Source organism: Oreochromis aureus, linkage group 14 (genome assembly GCF_013358895.1).
Source record: "Oreochromis aureus strain Israel breed Guangdong linkage group 14, ZZ_aureus, whole genome shotgun sequence".
NCBI lineage: Eukaryota > Metazoa > Chordata > Actinopteri > Cichliformes > Cichlidae > Oreochromis > Oreochromis aureus.
Window position 1 is genome coordinate 20,682,126 of NC_052955.1, and position 21,654 is coordinate 20,703,779.

General features: G+C 40.6%; 2 protein-coding genes across 2 annotated transcripts; one reads left to right on the top strand and one right to left on the bottom strand.

Annotated features, from left to right (window-relative positions):
• Window positions 1-114: 114 nt before the first annotated feature.
• psph (phosphoserine phosphatase) lies at window positions 115-3,838 on the top strand. The gene is made up of 6 exons (XM_031732854.2): window positions 115-233; window positions 922-1,065; window positions 1,167-1,301; window positions 2,764-2,909; window positions 3,081-3,229; window positions 3,307-3,838. The coding sequence occupies exons 2-6, from the start codon at window positions 923-925 to the stop codon at window positions 3,415-3,417; spliced, it is 684 nt and encodes a 227-aa protein (XP_031588714.1). The 5' UTR covers window positions 115-233; window position 922; the 3' UTR covers window positions 3,418-3,838.
• A 1-nt stretch (window position 3,839) lies between these two features.
• Window positions 3,840-11,476, bottom strand: LOC116314620 (protein NipSnap homolog 2-like). The gene is made up of 10 exons (XM_031732739.2): window positions 11,322-11,476; window positions 10,649-10,788; window positions 10,516-10,561; window positions 10,135-10,229; window positions 9,722-9,792; window positions 9,500-9,640; window positions 8,377-8,408; window positions 7,047-7,141; window positions 5,047-5,130; window positions 3,840-4,925 (listed from the first exon to the last, which is right to left on the bottom strand). Exons 1-10 carry the CDS (start codon window positions 11,411-11,413, stop codon window positions 4,861-4,863), a joined length of 861 nt encoding a protein of 286 aa, XP_031588599.1. The 5' UTR covers window positions 11,414-11,476; the 3' UTR covers window positions 3,840-4,860.
• Between the last annotated feature and the right edge of the window lie 10,178 nt (window positions 11,477-21,654).

The following is a 21,654-nucleotide window of genomic DNA, read 5'->3' on the forward strand; positions in this document are numbered from 1 at the left end:
CAATCGCTTCCTTTCGCCTTTGGGCTCGTTATTTATGCTAGTTGTTTTTCTCCCTCTTTCACTGCTGGTGTCGTCATGGAACCGAGCCAGTGATATAGTGGGCTGGCCCTGATCGGCTTCTCTCTGATTGGCCCGCCATTCAGTGCTTCTCTTCCTTGTCCACGAGACCACCGAGAGCTGTCGGCTTTTATGCTGAAGCTGCTGTTCGTGCCTTAACATCGCTGCAGTCGCCGGTAAGTACTACAGGACAATTCAAATGTTTTTACATATTTTTTTTTCTGCCTGGTGCTGTCTCTCGATTTGTCGGCAGTTGAGCAGCGTTCAAAACAGCTGCACCGGATAGATAACAGCCCGGTTATTCTCAACGTACAGCCGTGATAGTTATTTTCATGACTATATGTCTGTCACTTTATATCAAAGTGACAGATACGAGCCGTTTGGCCCAGTTTCAGTGTCTTCACGTTTGTTGTTGGTTATGCTGCCCCTCTGTAGTGACCCTCTGGGTGACGCAATACGCGCGGAGTATGTCCATCCCGGGCCTCTCCTATGGTTTGTTTAAGCACACTGCTTTATGTAACGCATTTTGGCACACATCATCGGCTGGGAGGTGATCCCCGTCGATTGCACATAGGTATTTGAGTGAATAGATGCGTTTGCTGCTCCACTGGATGAAAGACATCCTTTCTATACAAGACTTAGTGCATTAGTGAAATCAGGCAGCCGCTGACCAAAATCACAGACCTCACGTTGAATCAACAAATGCAGCACGGGACCCTGCTGATAACAATTAGTCCCCCCCCCCCACACACACACACACACACACACACACACACACACACACACACACACACACAGATGTGCATCTGCAGCAGTGAAATCTGTGTCACCAGACTGCATCTTTTTTTAAATTTCATTTCCCAGCATGATGACAACGCTGTCGCAGACAAAGGAGCTCTTCAGGAGAGCTGAAGCTGTCTGCTTTGATGTGGACAGCACAGTAATCAAGGAAGAAGGCATCGATGAACTCGCCAAATTCTGTGGTGTGGGGGATGCAGTCACTGAAATGTAGGTAGATTTTATTTTTTTTTGTAGATGTTTCTTATTAATGGATTTGTTCTGGGTGTTTAAAACAAACAAAACAAAAATCTGTTACTTGCTCATTTCAGGACACGCAAAGCCATGGGCGGCTCAATGACCTTCAAAAAGGCCCTGACTGAGCGTCTTTCCATCATCCGATGTTCCAGAGAACAAGTCAATAAGCTGATAACAGACCATCCACCTCAGCTGACTCCAGGTGTCAGGTGAATTAATGTAGAAATAACTGACCTCTTTAGGTAGATGTTGTCCTCCACATTATAATAATAACTTGCATGCATGCATAATATATGCATGCATGGTTGAAAACTATTGCCTAAAACAAATAAAAACAAATAGGAGTCAGTTGAAAATGCAGAAAGCAAAACCTTCAGAGAGTGTGAATCACAAACTAGCTGTAATGTGTGCATACAAACACAAAATTTATCTCTCTCACACACACAGACCCTGTGAAATACTGCTGCTGACCTGTCTTCCTGAATCGCAACGTTTCCGTCCAGCTGACCATCATCAGGTCAGGTAAACAAACAAAATGTTTGTACCTGATGAAGTTCAGTTGGACTGAAATGTTGTGATTCAATAAAATAGTGGTGAACAAGTTGATTCTGGAGTGCTGCCTTAAAAAAAAAAATGAACAAAATATATCTGCATTTCTAGCGATGTGAACCACACTTGGGATCAAGCATAGAAACATTTTTTGTCTGCTTCATCAAGTGAGTGCATGTACACTTCTATGAGTTTGCAGTAGATTTTGTGCCACTGTAACTTTACTGCACTCTCTTTTGGTTGCATTAGTAAGATATGCACATTTACATCCAAAGGATCAGAGAAAATGTGGCGCTTCCAAAAGATTTTAAACTTTAAACACATAACCTGCTCTGCACTTGGTCAGTGTGTTCAGCATAAGATACTATGTTGATCTAGAGAAAGAGTCACCTTCCTGACACAGGAAACTCTGACTTTAAGTGCAAAGAAGCTAGCCTAACCCATTAACCGCTCACCTCATAGTTTATCTCTCTGGCCTGACTGCAGACCCTACCTGCACTGAAAAATAATTCCCCGTGCTGAAATGAACAACGTGGTGAATCAGGCCCTGAAATCTTGTATCCAACAAGAATTGAAAGGACTTCTGTCTGTCCACAATAATCACTACTGGTTAATCAGTTCTAATGGTCTACACTCAACCTGTGCTTGAGATCACATTTGGTCACATTTTCCAGGCAACAATCTGTGAACTGAGAGCTGGATAAGCTACCACGTTCTGGTTTTACTTTGTATCCACTTTATTTTTTGATTAGTTTTTACCTTATTAAGTCATGTGTTTGGTCATATTGTATTGGATTTCACTGAGCCACATACCATTCTCCTTATTTCAACAGTTTGTAATTTGTTTGTGTTCAACTGCTGTAACAAAGGAAAACAAAGGAAACATTTCCCAGCATTGGGATAAAGTGCATCTTGTGTTATTTCATTTTGCAGTAAAGTGGCAAAGCCGTGTCTCCTGGAAATTGTTCTTTCTTCTTCTACATTATTGCATTTTTGTAATTAAATTTTAGGAAACTTCACACGGCACAGGGCAGCAGAATAACTCTCATTGCATGTGAATGTTAAAAAACAACATTTTCTTCTATTTTGAGTGTTGATGTTTTTCCATTTATCTTTGTCCAGGGAGCTCGTGGACCGTCTGCATGAGCTCAACATAAAGGTGTTCCTCATTTCAGGTGGCTTCCGCTGCATTGTTGAACATGTGGCCACTCAGCTAAACATCCCTCTGAATCACGTTTACGCCAACCGGCTCAAATTCTACTTCAACGGTAAGAGCCAGCGGCAGGCTGTTTGTGATGTTCTTCTGTTCTCACATGAGTGGAAGTCCAGGCTAAACCCTTTGAGTGGATCATTGAATACACAGAGGAGACCCTTATGTTTAATCTGAGTCAGGTCTTTTGACTAGTTAAATTAAATTCAATAAAAATATCATCTTCCAGGAGAGTACGCTGGTTTTGATGAGAGTCAGCCCACAGCTGAGAGTGGAGGAAAGGGGAAGGTCATCAGCATGCTGAAGGAACAGTACGGCTATGAGACTGTGGTGATGATCGGAGACGGTGCCACTGATCTTGAGGCCTGCCCTCCAGCTGTAAGTGTCGCCGTTTGCTGGTGTAAAAAGCAATTACAGTGTGATTACAGTATTTCACCCTTTTATTTTGTCCTCAGAGCGCTTTCATTGGATTTGGCGGGAATGTCATCAGGCCACAGGTCAAAGAGAGGTGTTCGTGGTATGTGACAAGTTTTGGGGAGCTACTGAAAGAACTGGAGAAGATTTAAAGGTGCTGAAAGATTAGTTTATGATTTTTAACACATTATACTTGCACCTAAGGGTGTGCCACTGGTAGATTTTTACCAAGTGGACATTTTTCCTTAGACCTCGATAGATTTTTATATTAAATCAAATGTTTATACTAGTGGGAGCAATTGTAACTTTAATAGCTATGTTGCCCTTTTTTATACTAGAAGGTACTAAAACACTACGTGGAAGAAAATCTTAAAAAGATTATTTTAGTGTTTTTGCACTGTTTACATGAAAGCTTTTAGGTGGACTAAAACGACTCCTATGTATTATGGCACGTGCAATGAGAAGTGAAAGTATTTTTAATCGGGTTTCTGTTCTGTAAGAGCTGTAAGCAGATCTGTCAGTGACAGTGTAGTGACTCAAGTCAGAAAAACAGCATTAAAAGATGAGTGTCCACTTTGCTGTTTGAATGACTTTAATCTGTGTTCTTGTCCTTGTCTCTACATTGTTCCCTCTGAACAGAAACACCAGATCAACATGCTTCCTTTAACAATAAAAACCGTTACAGTATGAAGCAGCGTGACTGCGATCGCCTGCGTACCAAATTCACTCAGTCACTGATATGCAGAACACCTGTTTTAACTTGATAATAACTGATTTTTGTGCCTCATTAAGATACGTTGGATAAAAATGGACTTTAAAACCAGGCATGCCGTCCTGAGAGAAAGAAAAACTGTGTAAGCCATAGTTACAAACACAGCACCACTAAACATTAATGTTACCATTAAAGGAAATGTAGGGACATCCACAAAAAGCAAAAGGAGTAAAACAATGATTCATAATACACATCAAATATAAAATTATGGTATCTGCATTTTACACACTTATGATTTTGAAAGAAATATAGTTTCTATTCATACAAGGGTTCTCTCTTCAGTCTGAAATGGCATGGCTTTTACATCAAAGTTTCTCAGCACACTAAAAACATGATGTACTTTAAAGTTACATTAAATAAATAAACAGCTCCTGCAGTGAGCTTCAGCAGTACTATTTTTAATATAACCGTTCCCACACTTTAACGCCATACAGCTGCTCCTTTTGATTTTTCCTTTCAAGTAACTTTGGTTGGCTCTAACCTTGGAAATGAAATCTCTCCATGGACCAGTTTTGATGTGGCACCACATTTCAGACATAAACACATCTACACATTTTAACACTCTTCCTTCCAATCCTGAACTCACACAGAAAATATTGCGCGTCTTAAAAGTGGCGTGGAGCCTTTCAGTAACTATTTTAACTGCAGATAAATTTCAGAAACCCGACTCGATCCAAGCGACATCCTGAAATAATAAAACAAAGACATGAACAAAAAGAGAATGGACGTTGTTTGGCAGCACTGACAAAGATTGAACCCACGATGCCGATGTAACATTCAAAGGAGGTGGCGCTCGATGTCAGCTTCCAGCTGGCTTTTCATTTTACTGCAGCGGAGAAGCCTTTGTGGGAATCATGATCCTTGAATCCATGTACTGAATGAGTGGGACTGGGGAAAGATGAGTTTAAAATCATTTTTTGAGGCTCAGAAAGCAACAAACTCAACAAAAAACTTTGTGAAGTTTTCAGTCGCACAGCCTTGAGTTTACAAAAAGACTTATTGTGCTCACCTGTGTAATACACCACCTCGTGCCAGCCTTCCTGCTGCCACACAGCGTTCCTCGTGTCTTCTCGGGACTGAAGGTCTTTGTAAGCTGTAATTAACAAATCACTGCATTATAATGCTGCAGTATAAGTACATGATTTAAAGTTAAGACTTTTTTTCTAATCTGGTAACTTTGTAATGATCAGATTAATCACAGGAGCCATTTTTAGGACGCGTGCTGTAAAGACAAGCTAATAAATGTTTTCTCATGTTTGAGCTCCACCAACTCCACCAACTCTCAAGCTCCTGATGGCTCCACTTTTTTTTACCTGCTAGTTGCTAAATTTTGCTTAATTTATGGAACAGCGATTGTGCGGGTTTGCTGAGGCAGAGGGGCAGTTTCAGCCACTGTAAACGTGCTCCTGTGCAGTCCTCCAAAATCTCAACCACATTTGTGCTTCTCCCAGGAATGGGAGAAAACCCAATCGAAGACAAACTACAGCATGAGAAGCACAGACTGTGGCTGCAGCGGAAACTTTCAATGCTTTGAAAACTCAGTTTCACTTCAGCTCTTTGTTAGAAGTTTGCTCTCCTTGATGGCTGACTGACAGACCAACAACAGCACAAGCAAGAGTAGACAGACCAGTCATACCACATATTTTGGTTGATCCCCCCATCTGTTAACAGAAAGTCTTGCAGGTAGAGGGAGAGTCTGAAGCTGACAATATGCTGCCACCTCTGAACCATAATTTCCCTGTTAGGCTGTGGAGTTGTGCTGATGACGTCAGGGATAGCTGGTGGTCAATTTTAAGGTGATCTCAAACTAATTTCCCTGCCGAGGTATTATTCTCTGATTAATAACAAGTTCAATCTGCCCGGTTTCATGTCACTCCTCCATACTTGCAACACAGACATGTCTGAGCCTGCACACAGTTTGTGTTCATATTTAAGTTCTGTGCATGTTTAAGTTAATATGTATGTGTGCGGACTGGGTTTGCTGTTCCATCATAATTTTTATCGAATGGGAGAAAACAGGAGACTGCATTTACAGAGATAATGTTGTCTTGTCTCTGTGTGCTGAGGCAGAGTGAAGAAAGCAGGAGAGACAGGTCAGATATTTTACACAGGGAAAAACCCAAACTAGATTATGTAGAACTGTAGCTCAATTCAGTTCAACTTTATTTATATAGCACACTCTCCATGTCCTCCACACACAGCTGGGTTTTTCACCAACAAAAATGTCAGATGGGGAAAAGTTTCTTCTTTTGACCCAATCAGTAAATGTTGTATGTTAACAGGCAAACATTTCTTCATGATGGAAGTGAAAACAACTCCTGGTGTAGGCTACCTGTTTCTCTTTCACCCATGCACATTTTTTTGTGCATGTTTGGGCTAAGCACTGCAAGTTATGGATGGTGGACAGTGTTGCCACCCAGCAGCAATGCCTTGGGATGGGCAACAGGACTATCAAGCAAATCGCCCATCCCTAGTGTACCGAGGGCCGTGTCTCCCTCACAGCTGTATGCTTATTCTTGAGAACAGTGAGACCGTTTTAATAGATTTGTTTTAGTTTTGGTCTGCTTTGGTCTGAGTGACGTAAATTATGTGAGAGAAGAGCGCGAGGCTCTGACTCCACATCACAACGAACCCAGTTTGCACACTCCCTTCAAGCAGACTTCAAAGCAGATTTCACAGGAACGACTATTTGCTTGTGATTAAAGTTCTCTGGAGGGCTGGGTGTTCAGCAAATTGGGAGGATAATTACCTCAGTTAACACTGCACACATTTATCTATCAATTACACGCCTCAGGAGACAACCTCACATTGTTTTGACCAAACAGCCCAAAAATCAAAATATATTAACTCTACAATAACAAAGAAAAGCAGAAAATCTGGAACATGACATCTCTGGTATGTATATCTGAGATAAATTACTGTTAACTGTTGTTGATTTTCTGCGGCGCAACTAATGATTTCGACATTAGCGTAATTATCTAAAGTCAGCGTGGAAGTGTTTGAACGTACCCCAGAGGTGATGGACCATATAGAGGTTTCCGATCTGTGAGAAAAACCCTCCCACAGCTTCTCTGTTCTGCTGGCGGTATCGAACGGCTCTGGCCCTGCAGACAAAAGCACCTTTGGTCACAGCACAGGCCAAAAAAACACAAAGGCTTCATCTGGCTTAACACCAGACCACCACAAACACACACATGAAATATTTAACCAGCATTCAAAGGATTTCAACATCATCTCTGAATACCTCCTGATTAATTCACACGACTGGATTTTCTCAGCTAAAGCAGGATGACAACCTGCTCCTTTAGCTGCGATTATAACTTGCAACATCACATCCAACCGCGAGACGTGACATCACCATGACTTACTGTACGCATGTTTATGAATCTAAAAACTGGCCAAGTCTTCGTGAAACAAGTGAGGAGAATGTTTTGAATCTATTACATTTTCCTCCCAAAGCAAACATAAACATATTCAAACCATAATCACTGTCTGGATAGAAAACTATGAAGCTCGAGTTTCATCAAACTGGTGAAATACGAAGCAGAAGTTTAAACCTTTAACCGCACAAATTATATTAAATAGCTTTACTGGCATTATCTGCAGGACTTTGGAGGTTTATTCAAATAAAAGCTGGTTAAAGTGGGAATGAATACAAACATTCAGAATAAAAAAAAAAAAAAAGCTGTCACAGTGTGGGTTTTTTTTTGCATTAAGGCTGATTTCCTAGCTATGATTACTGAAAAGCACAGGGAACAGGGGGAGATCAATCAATCATCTGTGCTTTTCTAGGAAAGGGCAAAGCATAAAGCTTCAAAGCAGAAAATCCTACGTCTAACTTAAAACTCAAATAATACCTTGAATAATATTTACATATAAAACTGCACACAGGCTAAGTTGGCAGGATACTTTTCTTCTGAATATGTAATTTTTCTTCTGAATATGTAATCCCAACCACTAATAACAAAAAGAAATAAAACTATATGGTCAGACAGAAGATATTTATCTGGAAAGCAAAGGCTTGTGCAGAAAGCTCACATCCTCAGTTTAATCCATCATAATCTTCGCTGCTGCACCTACTGATAAATGCTGATCCGCTGGCTCTGTGAGTCCACGCAGTGGCTCTTTCCAGGCTCACATTACTCAACTACTATATACACGTTTGTAGTGTACACACTGTTACACTAGCATTTGATTCTTGGCTTGAGGGAATGACAGCATGTGGGGGCCTCTCTGTGGAATAGTTCTTATTAATGACAGTGTGATGAGGGAGCTTTCATGTAGTGCAACTGTTCTTTAAGTACAGTTCAGTGAATCAAGTGAATTCAGGCTGCCTTACCAGTAATTACCCCACTCGATCATGGTTCCTGGCTGCGGGAGAGAAAACACAATATTCTTTATTAGAATTAAACATATATATGTAACTGAGAGCTTTCGAACTTCTTTCCAAAGCAAATATATTAACGTAAAAAAGAAAAAAAAATGGCAAAGAGGTAACACAGGTATTTTGTCAATGCGAACAACTGCACCCGAGAGAGCGTCTTCAATCATTCTCTGGTGCATAAGACAACAAACGCCCTGCGGTTTCAAAGATGCAATCTCAGGCCATGATGAGGGGATAATAGCGAGCATTCATCACATGTCACAGAGGGGTGCTGGTCTAGAGACAGTTCGATTTTTTAAATTATAAAAGCATGACTTCATCTGCGGTGGATGGCGTGGTTTCGATTAAGCGTTTCTGCACGTTAGTGATCATCCCGTGATGGTTAGCACAACACTCGGGATGATCCGGAGTGTCGTGCTAACAGCTTGAGGGGAAGGAAGTAATTTAAGTCCACAGAAGGATGTCAGGGTGGAGATCATCAGTTTTAAATGGGAAACATGAGGTATGAAAAGGATGGATAGTTTAACAGCCAAGCCTGAGCTGCTGCAGTGAGATGTGGCAGCAGATAACCGATTGCGTTTGTACCAGACAGTCTTTAAAGTCTGTCCATGGACAAAAGGTGTGATCATGAAGAGTGAATACTAGCCTTGTCACCTTTTTTTATAATAAATATAACCATGTAGGTTTAGGGAAGCTCTGATAATGCTGTGAACTGCTGCACAATTTCCTTAAGTGTAAACTAGGGAACAATCACTTGAATACAAACTGACAGACAGGCAAAGTCTTAAAGTGTAATAAATGCAGAAAATGAGTAAAGAAAACCACCAGAATGAGACATTTTTTTAAACTAGCAACTTGCTGATTTCATACACTGACAGTGCGTTTAGCTTTTAAGGCATCTTTTTCTTTAACTTGGTGTAAGAAATCCTCATAGAATACAGTTATCTGTTTCAGTGTTTCTGTTTTCAGTTGTATTTATGCGACCTGTTTTGGAGCTGTAGAACACATTCTGGAAATCAGACTTTAACACAAGGAGCACAGCCCTGACAACGATACAGGCTGCAGCTCAACCACTCACCCTGAGCTGGTAGGACCTGAGCTCGTATACGTTTGGTCCCGTTCGGGGTACTGGCTCGTTCCAGAAGCTGAACTCCAGGAGGAGCTGATTCCGGCGGGACAGCAGCATCTTACCTCGCTCCTTCCTGTAGGCTGTGAATTCCTGGCAATGGACAGACACTAATCAATGAGCTTACTCAGATTTATAATCCCACGGGTAGCGCAAAGGGCCGTGCAGCAGTACCTTGTTCTGCCTGAGCTTGTTCATCACCTCAGTAAGAGCTGGGTATCCACCTCTGTAACGCCACAGATGCACTGGGGAGACAATTTGTCACAATTAAAACATCACGTCAAGTACAAACAGAAGGATCATCACGTAGCAGAGTAAAGATATCCAGATGTCCGGCTTTTAACGTCTGACATAACTACATCCATTTGTGGTTGGTGTAAATAAATACTGGGAAGAAAATTACTGTGGTGTAAACACTGCAACAAAAAAATAAACACCTCCTGATCATTAGCTTGTGAGACAGCTAATGATCGATGCTGTACTTGCACGTGAATATGCGGTGTAACACGCATGCTGATTGCAAACTGTGCGGATCGCAGAGCTGTTATACTGCAGATGTCTGTGTGTGTTGATATTAGTAATCCTACCAGCCTGGTCTTGTTCTCCATACCAGGTGTTCCAGGTTCCCACCAGCTCACAGGGGTAGTACTTATCAGCATGGATGGAGGGCAACACATCCTCACTGTGGTGAACGAGAAGTCAAATAATTAAATGCAGTACAACCAGCGGTCCACATGACATTTAATTTGAAACTGGATGTGTTGTGCTTAAAGTCCATGGGTTCCAGTCATCTTAGGTATGAGCACGTCTGGTTTGTGGAGGACAGAAGTCATACCAGCCCATACATCACCTTACAGGAATAGACTGGATTATTTTTACACGAAGTGTCCAGTCCTTGATCCCCCTCCCACTATGGTAGAGCTTCCTCTGCACTAAAGGTTCACAACATCAAATGACAAAACACTCACCAGAGTTTGTTGTATGCATCCAGGCACTCTGGCTTGACATTATGGACTGAAACAAAAGTTTAAATGAAAAAAGTCTCATTACTAAAGTTAAAATTGTTGTTAATGTAATGTGGGGATCCTTAAGGCAACTTACACTGAATTTTATAGAGGTTACTCTCCTCATTTTTGGTCAGTAGGTTGGAGTGTGCATCTTTTCTGGGATCAACTTTCCTCACAAACAGTGACTTGAACCAGCTGTCCTCTCTGTTTCTGCAGCTGGAAGTTGCAACCCCCCTGCAAACACACGCCACCATGAAATAGAAACACATGGATACTGTAACGAATTCGGAATGACTGACTTCCCAGTCTATATGTACATGCACAGCCACGTAATATCTGTTTTTAGGGGCTTTGGTGCGGTTGTTCAGTTGAAAATGTCAGACCCTCTGATACACACGGTGATCGGTGCACCTGCATGCTATCTGTAAGTCATACAATTTTTACAAGGTAGCAATATAAACTGTCAAATTGACCTTGAGCGTTTTAGATGCTCACTGTCAAACGTTGACAGAAACTACTGCTCTTTTGAGTTTCCCAACACTGACAGAAGCGTTAGTCTTAAATATCGCGTATTAAATAAACGCACATAAGCTGAAGCTCCTGGTTAAGTTCAAGCTGAAAGGCCACAGTGGGTTGGCTAGCAGTCACCGGGCTAGCTTTACCGGGCTACTCGTAGCCACCAATAGATACCCACTGAAAACACTACACAGCCAACACAGGACGCTACAGAGATGACTGCTGAACATTCACGATGAAGACTGGCCCACCTGCCCCACACCGCGAGCTGTCCGGCCGAGTGGGCCCCGCTTTTAGCCCGACCCAAACCACCGCTGACTCTCTGAAGGACTCCAGTCGCCATCTTCAACTGTGCTAATGCTCCGCGGAGCAGTTGCTGGTACCGAGCCTCACCACCAGGTGGCAGCAGAGCAGCACATCCACACATTCCCTCTGTGTGTGTCTGCAGGGACCAGAACATGCTGGGCACAGAGCATACTGAGGAATGCAGAGGATACCCGGATCAGCTAATTGCAGACCCCTGGGTACAAATCTTTGAGAGGCTCTAGCAAACTTTGATTTTTCATAACGATTTCGACATATGTGTGCAAAATGATTTCTAATCATTAAGGAGAGGACTGTGTCTCACTGGGAAATAAAAAATGACCATTATAACTTCCTTAGGTGTTAAAAGGCTTAACAAATGAAAAAAACAACAACATTCCTTTGGAAATAGTCAGGTACAAGGACTGGACTGAAAATGAGCGAAAACGCAGCCAATGTCCAAAAAACAAAACAAACAAAAAACCTGAAGAACTATTGCTCAAGACCACTTTAAAGATTACAAGAAAGTCTGGATCCTTGCAAGTAAAACATAAAGAAATTAGGAGTGTCTCAGGAGGAGTATTGTATCAGTGCTTCCAATTTTTATGCTGCTTGGATGGGCCACCAAGTGTGGACCCTGGGCTCTTGGCCAGAATGCCCATTGGATAATCCAGCCCACATGAAGTAGGTGTGATACAGATGTGCAGATCAGGTCATAACTGGTGTATGTGTGAACATCCTGACTTTGTGAAAATTATATCATATTTAGCATCACATGTGCAACACCAAGACACCAAAACTGAAGCAACTGAATTCAATTCAAACGTCAATTCATTTTATTATATTTTAAAGACATTCTGAGGCATTTGAGGCAAAAGAGAATAAAACAAAATAAAAATTAGCTTGTTGTTAGCTATACTGAATACTCAGGATATGGCAAACACAGATGTAGTTCATTTATTTGTTGGTAATTCATAAAGATAATAAACCATAACTCTGGGGTAAAAAACAAATCTGAAAGCAGTCGTTATCAAGATGATCGCCTGCACCAAGGTTCACTGTTGGTCCCATGCACTGAGTGCTCACTGTGTGTCTGCTGTGGACCATATCCAGCAGTAAAACTATCTTCTGTTGACATCCTCTGAAAAAAATTGGTAAATATGGTAGATATGGGATCCATGGAGGTCGTGATGGATGTGAATCCCTCTCTTCTGTAGGACTTAATACAGAGTATAATACAATAGCCTTTAGTTTAACAGGTTCACCTATGTGAAAATCTGTCTTGGAATAGATTTCAGCAACATCAGTGATGATAACACAAAAAGAAATCTTTCTTTAAAATGCATTTTTGGTGGAATATCTAAAATACACAAATCACTGCCTAGCAAACTGAAACTGTTTGAGAGAGGAAAAAAATCAGCATGTGGTGATGACATACGGCACAAAACATGCAACACTTTCTGAACAGTTGTATTGATATTTGAGTTACTGTTGCCTTCCTATCAGCTTGCAATTCTCCTCTGACCTCTGGTATCCACAAAGCCCAGGGAACTGCTAGACATGGTTGAAATCATCTCTTGAGTCTGAAATACTCAGCCCAGCCCGTCTGGCACTGACAACCATGCCGCCTTCAAAGTAACTTAAATCACTTTTCTTCCTCATTCTGATGCTCTGATTGAATTTCAGCAGGTGATGTTGATCGTGTCTTCATGTCTAAATGCATTGGGTTGTAACTCCCGATTACATATCTGCATTAATAAGCAGTTGAACACATGTATCTAGCTATATGTTACCTAATTATTTGGATAGTAAAAGGTGTTAAAAAGGGTCTTATCATAATGACTACATACTTCACAAAACTTACTACACTTTCTGAACAGGTGGGGGCTCTACAGTCCAAGTCATAACCCACCAGCTACTACCCAGACCACTGTCCAGAGACAGATCAACAAAATCTGTCTGTAACTCTGCTGCACTCATCTATAAAATCAAAAGAGAATTGCATCTTTAGAATTTTAGGCATCCATCCTGTCACTGCTTTAACCATCTCCTCTCCACTCTCACCTTCAGATGAGTCAGAGTTGGAATCCAGCTGGAGGATGAAGCGCTATCTTCACACACATAGTGCACGATCATTTCCAGAGCCTCGTGTGCGCTGTAAAGTCTTGCCATCACCAAAATGACTGCCCCTGGACTACTGCTCACACTTCTAACCATGGCTGCAGTGCAGCTGCACGAACTTCTCGAGCAAGAACCAGAATAAAGTCCAATTTTGTTTTGGTTCTTGCTGCAGCGATATCACACAAATACACTCATACACATGTGCACACACTCACACACCATTATCCAACATCAATAGCAGGACACATTTGCCATATCGGTATCAAGGCACCCTTGCAAAAAACAGAAAAAAGGGTGAAATTTTGGTGCATGCTTTGAATGGTTAAAAAAAGTAGCGCCACCTGGTGGACAAATATAAAAATTAAAAATTTAAGGCAAGGAGTCCAAAATAAAGTCTTAACATAAAGGAATGCATGTGCAGATAAATGTGGGATCAAAAGATTATTTTTTAATTATTTTTCAATGGGGTTTTCTCAGCATTAGGATAAAATGTGGGGGTTTTGTGTAGCTTAGCCATTTAAAGCTAATTTCAGGAACTGAGACAATTCTAAAATTAAAATATGAGCTATATTCATTCAGCACAGCCAAAATAGCATGAAAATAAAAAAACAGAATGGCACAAAATATCCCCAGGATCATCTAAGGGTTAAATAATAAATGTAAATATGTAGTTGACGAGGGACTTACTGATATTTTGCATGTTGCAAGACCTTCAGGATGACTGCGTCACAACTGCAGAATCAGGTTGCACAGGGGTGATAGAGAGGGTGACGGGGCTGGAATGAAGGAATTCAGAACAGTTGTGATTGATTTATTATTTGAAAGAGCGACTGTATAGCTAACAAAGACCATATTGCTAAAGCCCACTTGGCTTTCGGAGAAAGACTACTTACCACCAGTGGAATTCAGAAACTATGGAGGGATTTGTTTTAAGTTCAAAGACATGAATCATGTGGGAGTGTTTTCCCCATGAAACATTTTTGAATAACAAAAGGCAAAATATGGATATGTCTGGGAATTCAAAGAATGATTATATCCAGTTAAATTCTCGGCTTTTACTCTGGAAATTTGTCAAGGTGGTTGATTCTTACTTAATTTTCAGCTGGTGATTTGTTTGATTTGGTTGTTTATTTTAAATAAAAGGACCCCCCTCGCCTTTCATCACAAACATTAATGTGAATTAAAAATTAAAAGTGGGGCTTCATATCAGGGCAGTACAGCTCCCGTAATGTCAGTGTTAATCTCAATGGATGTGAAGTAGTTTCACAAAGGGCAAATTTTCTTAATGGAAGAAGTGAGATCATCAGTTTTACTGCAGCTCTACATATACCACGATCCATTACACGTGTAGTAAAAGGCATTTCATGGGGTCTTATCACAACGTTGACTAAGAATTCATAAACTATGATTTTTTTGTTGTATTTTTATTAGAATATGCATATTTCTAATATATTTCCAAAATTTTTAAAGCACAAAATAAACTTCCAGTGGCGCTTTCTGTGTTATAGTCATAAATGGTCCTAAGAGCCCAGCCTTTACTTTATTATGTGATCCAGCTTGACAATGTACATGTAAAATGCCATTAAACCATCACAGGCCTGTCATATTGTGTTGTATTGTACAGAAGTTATGAGATGTCTGACAAAAACTGGCAATGTTACCAGCTGTTTAAAATAACAATCGTGGTTTTGATTTTTGGAGTTAGAAGAAGGTCAAGAAAATAACTGAGCCTACAGTAATATACCATCCATCCATTTATTCCCAACCTTTCCCAGTTGTCATACAGTGAAAGGTCAACAGCTCATCAAAAGGCTAATGCATCACACTTGTTGCCCATTTAAACCCTGCAGTTACCTTAACAGGCCTGTCTTTAAACTGTGGGATGAAGCCGGAGTAGATGGAGAAATCCTGCACAGGCAACAGGAAGGGCATGCAGGCTCCACACAGACAGACCTCAGCCTGCTGTGATACAACAGTGCTAACCAGCGCTTCACCATGCTGCTTATAGTCTGTCATTTATGATGCTTGCACCTGAGTGAAGATAAGTGTAATTTTGCAATTGAGCCCCTGGACAATATAACGCTCTGCCTGAGGGTAAGCATAACAAATTTCTTACTTTATTTAAATGTAACTAAATTTCAGGCTTCACAGACTTCTACTTTCCTTCTATTAATCCTGTATTATTTTTCATGTCATAATAAATAAGCGTCTCCAACCAAAACCGAATAGCTGGCTTATCTTTTCTTTGATCGTTTTTGATCATTACAGCACCGTGCTGGAAGATTAGGTGCTTTCCTGCAGCACAACAATGAGCTGCAATATAGTTAGAATTCAATTTTAGATGCAATTAATTTCTCTCAAGCACGACTCTGAGAAGAACAGCTGTGGAAACAGCTGATATGAATCCTTTACTAATGCACCAGAAAATCATGGAGTCCATTTATCAAGAAGTTTAGAAATATTTAAAAAAACCCCACCTCACCCTATCCTCTTGTGAACGTCATGTTCAGAGTGAATCTTTAGCAAATTGAATACCTCCAAGCCATATCATCTGACTGGCTGTCTTTGCCATTTCCCTCTCTCTTCCCTTATTATCTTTGGCTTTATTATCGACATGCCTGCTGGTAAAACCTTTCCAAGAAATGCTGCCGGACATGTGAGAAAATACTTTGGACATTTTGTTTATAATCTTCGCTTCTTATCTTGTGCGGGCACTCCAGTGAGTGAATGCAGTTCTACATCACACCGCGGCACTAAAGCATTTTTAGTGTCTCCCTTAAGTAGATTAATAACAAAGAATAAGTCTGTGTTTATATTTTATGGATATAATATAGATAAGAAAATGAATGTTGCCATTCTTAACTCCTCTGGAGTGGTAAATTACTGGTTGGCAAATCACCATCACTCAGCTTAAAGCAGAAAGACAGCCTCTCACAGCGTTGCTCTTTTAAGGAAAATCCTCCAGAAAGTCACTTCCTTCCTTTCCATATTCTTTATGTTGTCTCTCACTGGTGTTCAGTAACAGAGGTGGATGAAGTGTTCACATCTGTTTCCCAAGAAAATATGACAGACAGACTCTACAGAAAGGAAAAGTTACAATCCTTAAAAATTCTACTTTGGCAAAAGTTAATCTGTAATACTGTCCAAGTGTACTGAAAAAGCATTTTAAATATTATTATTATTAATATAACTGGAGTATTAGAATGAATAAATATGGTGTAATTAGTATTTTAGCATTGTAGTTGGAGTTAATTTGGATATTTTTAGTTATTTCATGCAGTGTCAGGCAGTTTCGTCTTTAGTGGGTATCATCGTTTATAAGATAATACTGAGCTTACATGTAACTTTGTACTACATATGTAAACAATAATTCTCAGTTTAAAACAACTGTGCACTGTAGAAAACAATTCCCAGGATTTGTTTCCATTAAAAAAAATATTTGAAGAAGTATTCACACTGGCCACTTTATTAGGTACACTTCCTTGGCACTGGTTTTGGGCCCCTTTTGCGTTCTATGCAAACATTAAAGACGACCATGCCACATTCAAAGTCACTCAAATCACCTTTCTTCCCCTCCCTTGTGCCCGGTTTGAGCTTCAGCAGGCCGCCTTCACCACGTCTAAGTTGCTCGCATGTGACTCGCCGATTGAATATCTGTAAAGCTGTCTCACACAGAGAGCTTTACTTATAATGTAGTGTTGGTAGAAGTTAAAGGAAAACTTTTTTTGTATTTGAGTTCATCTCATGTCACATTAAAGCTTGAACAGTCTTATCTTTCAATTAAAACCAGCTCATATCTTCCTGTTACACACCTGTATTAGAAAACGTTGCTTCAGGCAGTTTTATGACCTGTATATAATCGTACCCTCTGTCCTTAGACATTGGATTCGGATAAGGAAAAACTTACACAAAAATGCTTTAACAGAGGAAAAAGGAAAGAAATCGAAGGAAGGGGAGAATTTTTAAAATTTACTGTCCGTCTCTTGTTGAAGCTCAGTGGTGTTGACTAGAAACTAAAGATCCTCTTACTCTCTGGACACTGAGGCCCGCTGGATCTGCTAGGAGTGGTGATGCTATTTTCCAAGAGTAATATTTGCTTGAACACAACCTGCTCTGGACTAAGTTAGCTTCTCTGCACAAGTTACCAATGGGATATACCCCGGTAAGAAGTGTACTCCATGACACCGAAAACCCATGACGTTACCTCGCTAGCAGCTACATCCTGGCCTCTGAAAAAAAAGGATGAAATACAAATACACAAATGGAAACAGTCAGGCATGATTCACACATGAAGGAGAAAAGGGACAGTGAAATTCGTTTTCCCCGTCTGTCTCCTCACTGTTTGTGTCTTGACTGAGGTCAGGACATGGATTTCCGCCGGTTATGAATTGCAGCGCAACTTTCTAAAAGACTGATGACTCTATTTACACAGCCTAATAACTGAAGGAAAAGAGCCGTAATTTATGGAGGGAGAGCAGGTGACCCAAATGAGAGCTCTGACACCAAAGCACAGTGTTGAAACCGAAAATTATACAAAAGAAGTGCAAATTGAGAACAGTTGGTTGAGTTGTCAAACCCTGATTAACTGTGCCAAATTGTTTTTGTGTGTGTGTGTGTGTGTGTGTGTGTGTTTCTCAGTCTAGCTGATTTATTTCTAAAGGAAAAAAAATATGAATCATACTAGATCTTATACCAGCGCAATTATCGTGTGTTATGTCTGAGTTTTAACCTTTGTGTTCGACACTTGAATCCAAGGGCACAGTCTCTGGATTGCATGATGTGTTCTATCTTAAATGGTATGACTATCAGCCTTTGAGAGAGGACAGAGAAGGGTCCTGGGAAATAAAGGAATCCTGCGTAGTTACTGTGGTATTTCAAAACGCTGGATCCGGTACTCCTTTCCGTCTCTGCTGCTGCTGCATTGCACTTCTTCTCTATAGAAGAAAGAGGTTGAAAAGTTAACTGTTCAAGGCCAAATTTTAGGTTTCTAAAAAGGTGAGAACCACCTTCTTTGGCAGGTCTTTTTCACCTTTGAGATGTGTCTCTGGAAATAGTTTGGCTTTTATGTCATGTCTTAAGACTTGTCCACACATTTACAGTGATGCTTTTCTCATACATCACGGGCCACTCCATAAGGTCACCCCACTGATTTGGATTTTTTAATGAAACGCCAGACAAAAAGAACGGGCCGTCTTCCCAATACTCGACTTGGATGTATGTGAGGGAATGTGCTTTTGAGATATGATGGATGAATGGTTAGGCCAGATACTTTCTCTTCTTTGTTCTGATCAAAGATTCTGCTGGTATTTCAGACCACATGTTTTCTTATTTCTTGGTAGAGGTAGACAGTTTGCCATAATTAAATCAGTCATTATGTGATCTGCTCCATTGCAATTGGAACAAGTGAACTAGTATCTGTTCAGGAATATTTAATGTTTCTCACTGAAACAAAGGCACGCAAAGGCTTTGTTGTGAGTAAGTGGACTATATCACAAGATACAGCGGCATGTGATTTTTTATTATTATTGTTATTTTTATTGTTTTTTTACAGTCGATCATCCAGGAATTTTTTTCCTCACAGAAAAATGATCCACTGATCTCCAGCTACATCTGCTGTCATGTCTGTTCAGTCAGGCATTTATTTTCCATATTATATTTCTCCTTCAGAATCACAGGTGGCTGAAGCATCTAACTTTTATTACCGCAATGACCTAATATCCCCATGTGCACGAGCAAAGTTGTATTGATCTGAACTGAAATCTTTGCAAAGGATTGATTAAACACATGGGTGGCTCATCATCTGATATTAAACTGTTTCAGGTATTCGCTTCCACTTCCAGCACTTTAATACTTTGGAATTTATAATGATTGTTGTTCCTGTTGCTCTTCGCAGAGCAACTGCATGTTGTCCAGATCTATATCAGATTAATTATATAAAATAATTTTTAAAAACTGGATAATACTTTGGTCTAAAAGCATAATTTACTTGTAACATACAAGCCAAACTTCGTTGCACAACTGCTTCTTTAATCTTGACTGTTATGAGGATTCCCCCAAGACCCAGAATAAAAGCTGCTGTTATTAAATAAGATGAAATTAATTAAAATTTCATAAAATAGGAATGTATAATCAATTCCATATTATCGGTCCTTGTTTGCTATATTTCAGCACGGTCCACTTCTAATCAGGACTCCTGGTTTCTCAACACCTGAGACTGTTGAGCCAGGTGATGGCCAAGCCGCTAAGACTTTACTCAGATTCTTCTCCCTCATGTTCTGAGGTAGATTTGGGTAGCATGTGGGTCTAGCCTGATGACCTTTACACGATTCATGCCTTGGGACTCAAACCCCCAACCAGTAGTTTCCAAAACTGTCGGCACACTGTTGCTGTGTGATAACAATGTTGTGATCTAAGCAGACCACAACAAAGAGGAATACCAGGGGCTGAAGGAACACCTGGAGCAGATGTGGAAGGTAAAGTCCGAAGTGGTCCCAGTGGTGATGGGAAACTGGGTCCAAGCATACTGCATAGTGTAGTGCAGGGGTGTTAAACTGCTTTTATATCACAGTCCGCATACAGCACACCGGCCGGAACAATGAAACTCAGCTTTCTGTCAGTGTAAAGTTACATATTTAACAGTTTTTCTACATGATAAAGAAAAGGCTGCTGTGACAAAGAATCTGTCAGTACGACTCTTTGGACTTAAATTGTGAGAAATGAATGTGTAAAATTGCAGAAAACATTCTCATAGCTCATTACCCAGACTGACCAGTGTTTTGTTTTTTTAACTGTAGTCGTAAAAAAACCCCAAAAAACCGAAATCCACAGAGGGTCTGCCACCCAAGGCAAGACCCCAGGTGCAGGCTGTGTAAAGATGCCCCTGAGACAATACAGCATATAAGAGCAGGGTGCAATGTGCTAGCAGGCAGGGTATACATGGAACACCATAACCAAGTAGCCAGCATAGTATACAGAAACATCTGTGCCTAGCTTCCCTTGGAAGTCCCGAGGTCTCGAGGTAAGATCACGTGGGACTTCCAGATACAGATTAACAAATGGTGATGGCTAACCAACCGGACATAGTAGTGGTGGACAAGCATAGGAAAACAGCCGTACTGACAGATGTAGCTATAATGAATGACAGCAACATCAGGAAGAAGGAACACAAGATGCTGGAGAAGTAGCAAGGGCTCAGAGAAGATGTGGAGGGTGATAAAGACCGCATGCATGAGTCCTTGTTTTATCCGGTGAAACTGTTGGGAAGACCACGTTGGAGAAATGTGAACATTTTATTTTTTCTGTATTTTCTGCAGATTCTGACAGAAATCTGCAACTATCCTTTGAAGCACCGCTCCTCTAAAACAGCAAAAAGGATCATTATTAGGTTATTTGCATTATTATGTAAATAACAAAATAACTTAAAGCAAAAATTTGGAAACATAAAGTCCGAAGTCTTTATATTAAGGGCAATCAGTCAAACAATATTGTTTGCTCTGGGTCTAAACAGAGCGAGTTGTGTGTGACATCTTCTTTTGCGCATGTGGGCCACTTTGAGCGTTCACACTAGAGCGCGTTTGATGTCGCATTTTATGTGTAGTGTGAACAAGCAGACAAAAAAATCGGATTTGATCAAAATCCGATAGACATGACACACAAGCTCGACAACATGGACACGCAGACTGAACAGGAAACATGACATAAACCAGGGGGGCATTGATGGTCATATTGACTAAACTAAAACTCAACTAGACCTTAACTAATAATACCAGAACTTCACATTTTTTCAATATAACATAAGAAATCAAAAATATAACATAACTGAAAATGCTGGGTGGTAGACCCAGCCCCCTGACAGCGCAGGGCCTACAGGGTCCTTTCTGCTTGAACTTGCATCTTATCCCTGTTTCTCAGCAGCTCTCCTTCTTCCCACACTCCAAACATGCTGGTTAGGTGATTAATAATTTGGCTTTAGGTGTGAATATGAGAATGAGCAGTTGTCTGTGATGGACTGCTGACCAGGGTGTACCCTACCTCTCACCTTTACTGGGACAGACTCCAGGACCTTCCCGGAGACCCTGAATTGGATAAGTGCTTAAGAAAATGGATGGATGAAGATCCATGCTATCTCCTGCACCGCATAGATGTGCTGCTGCATTTGAT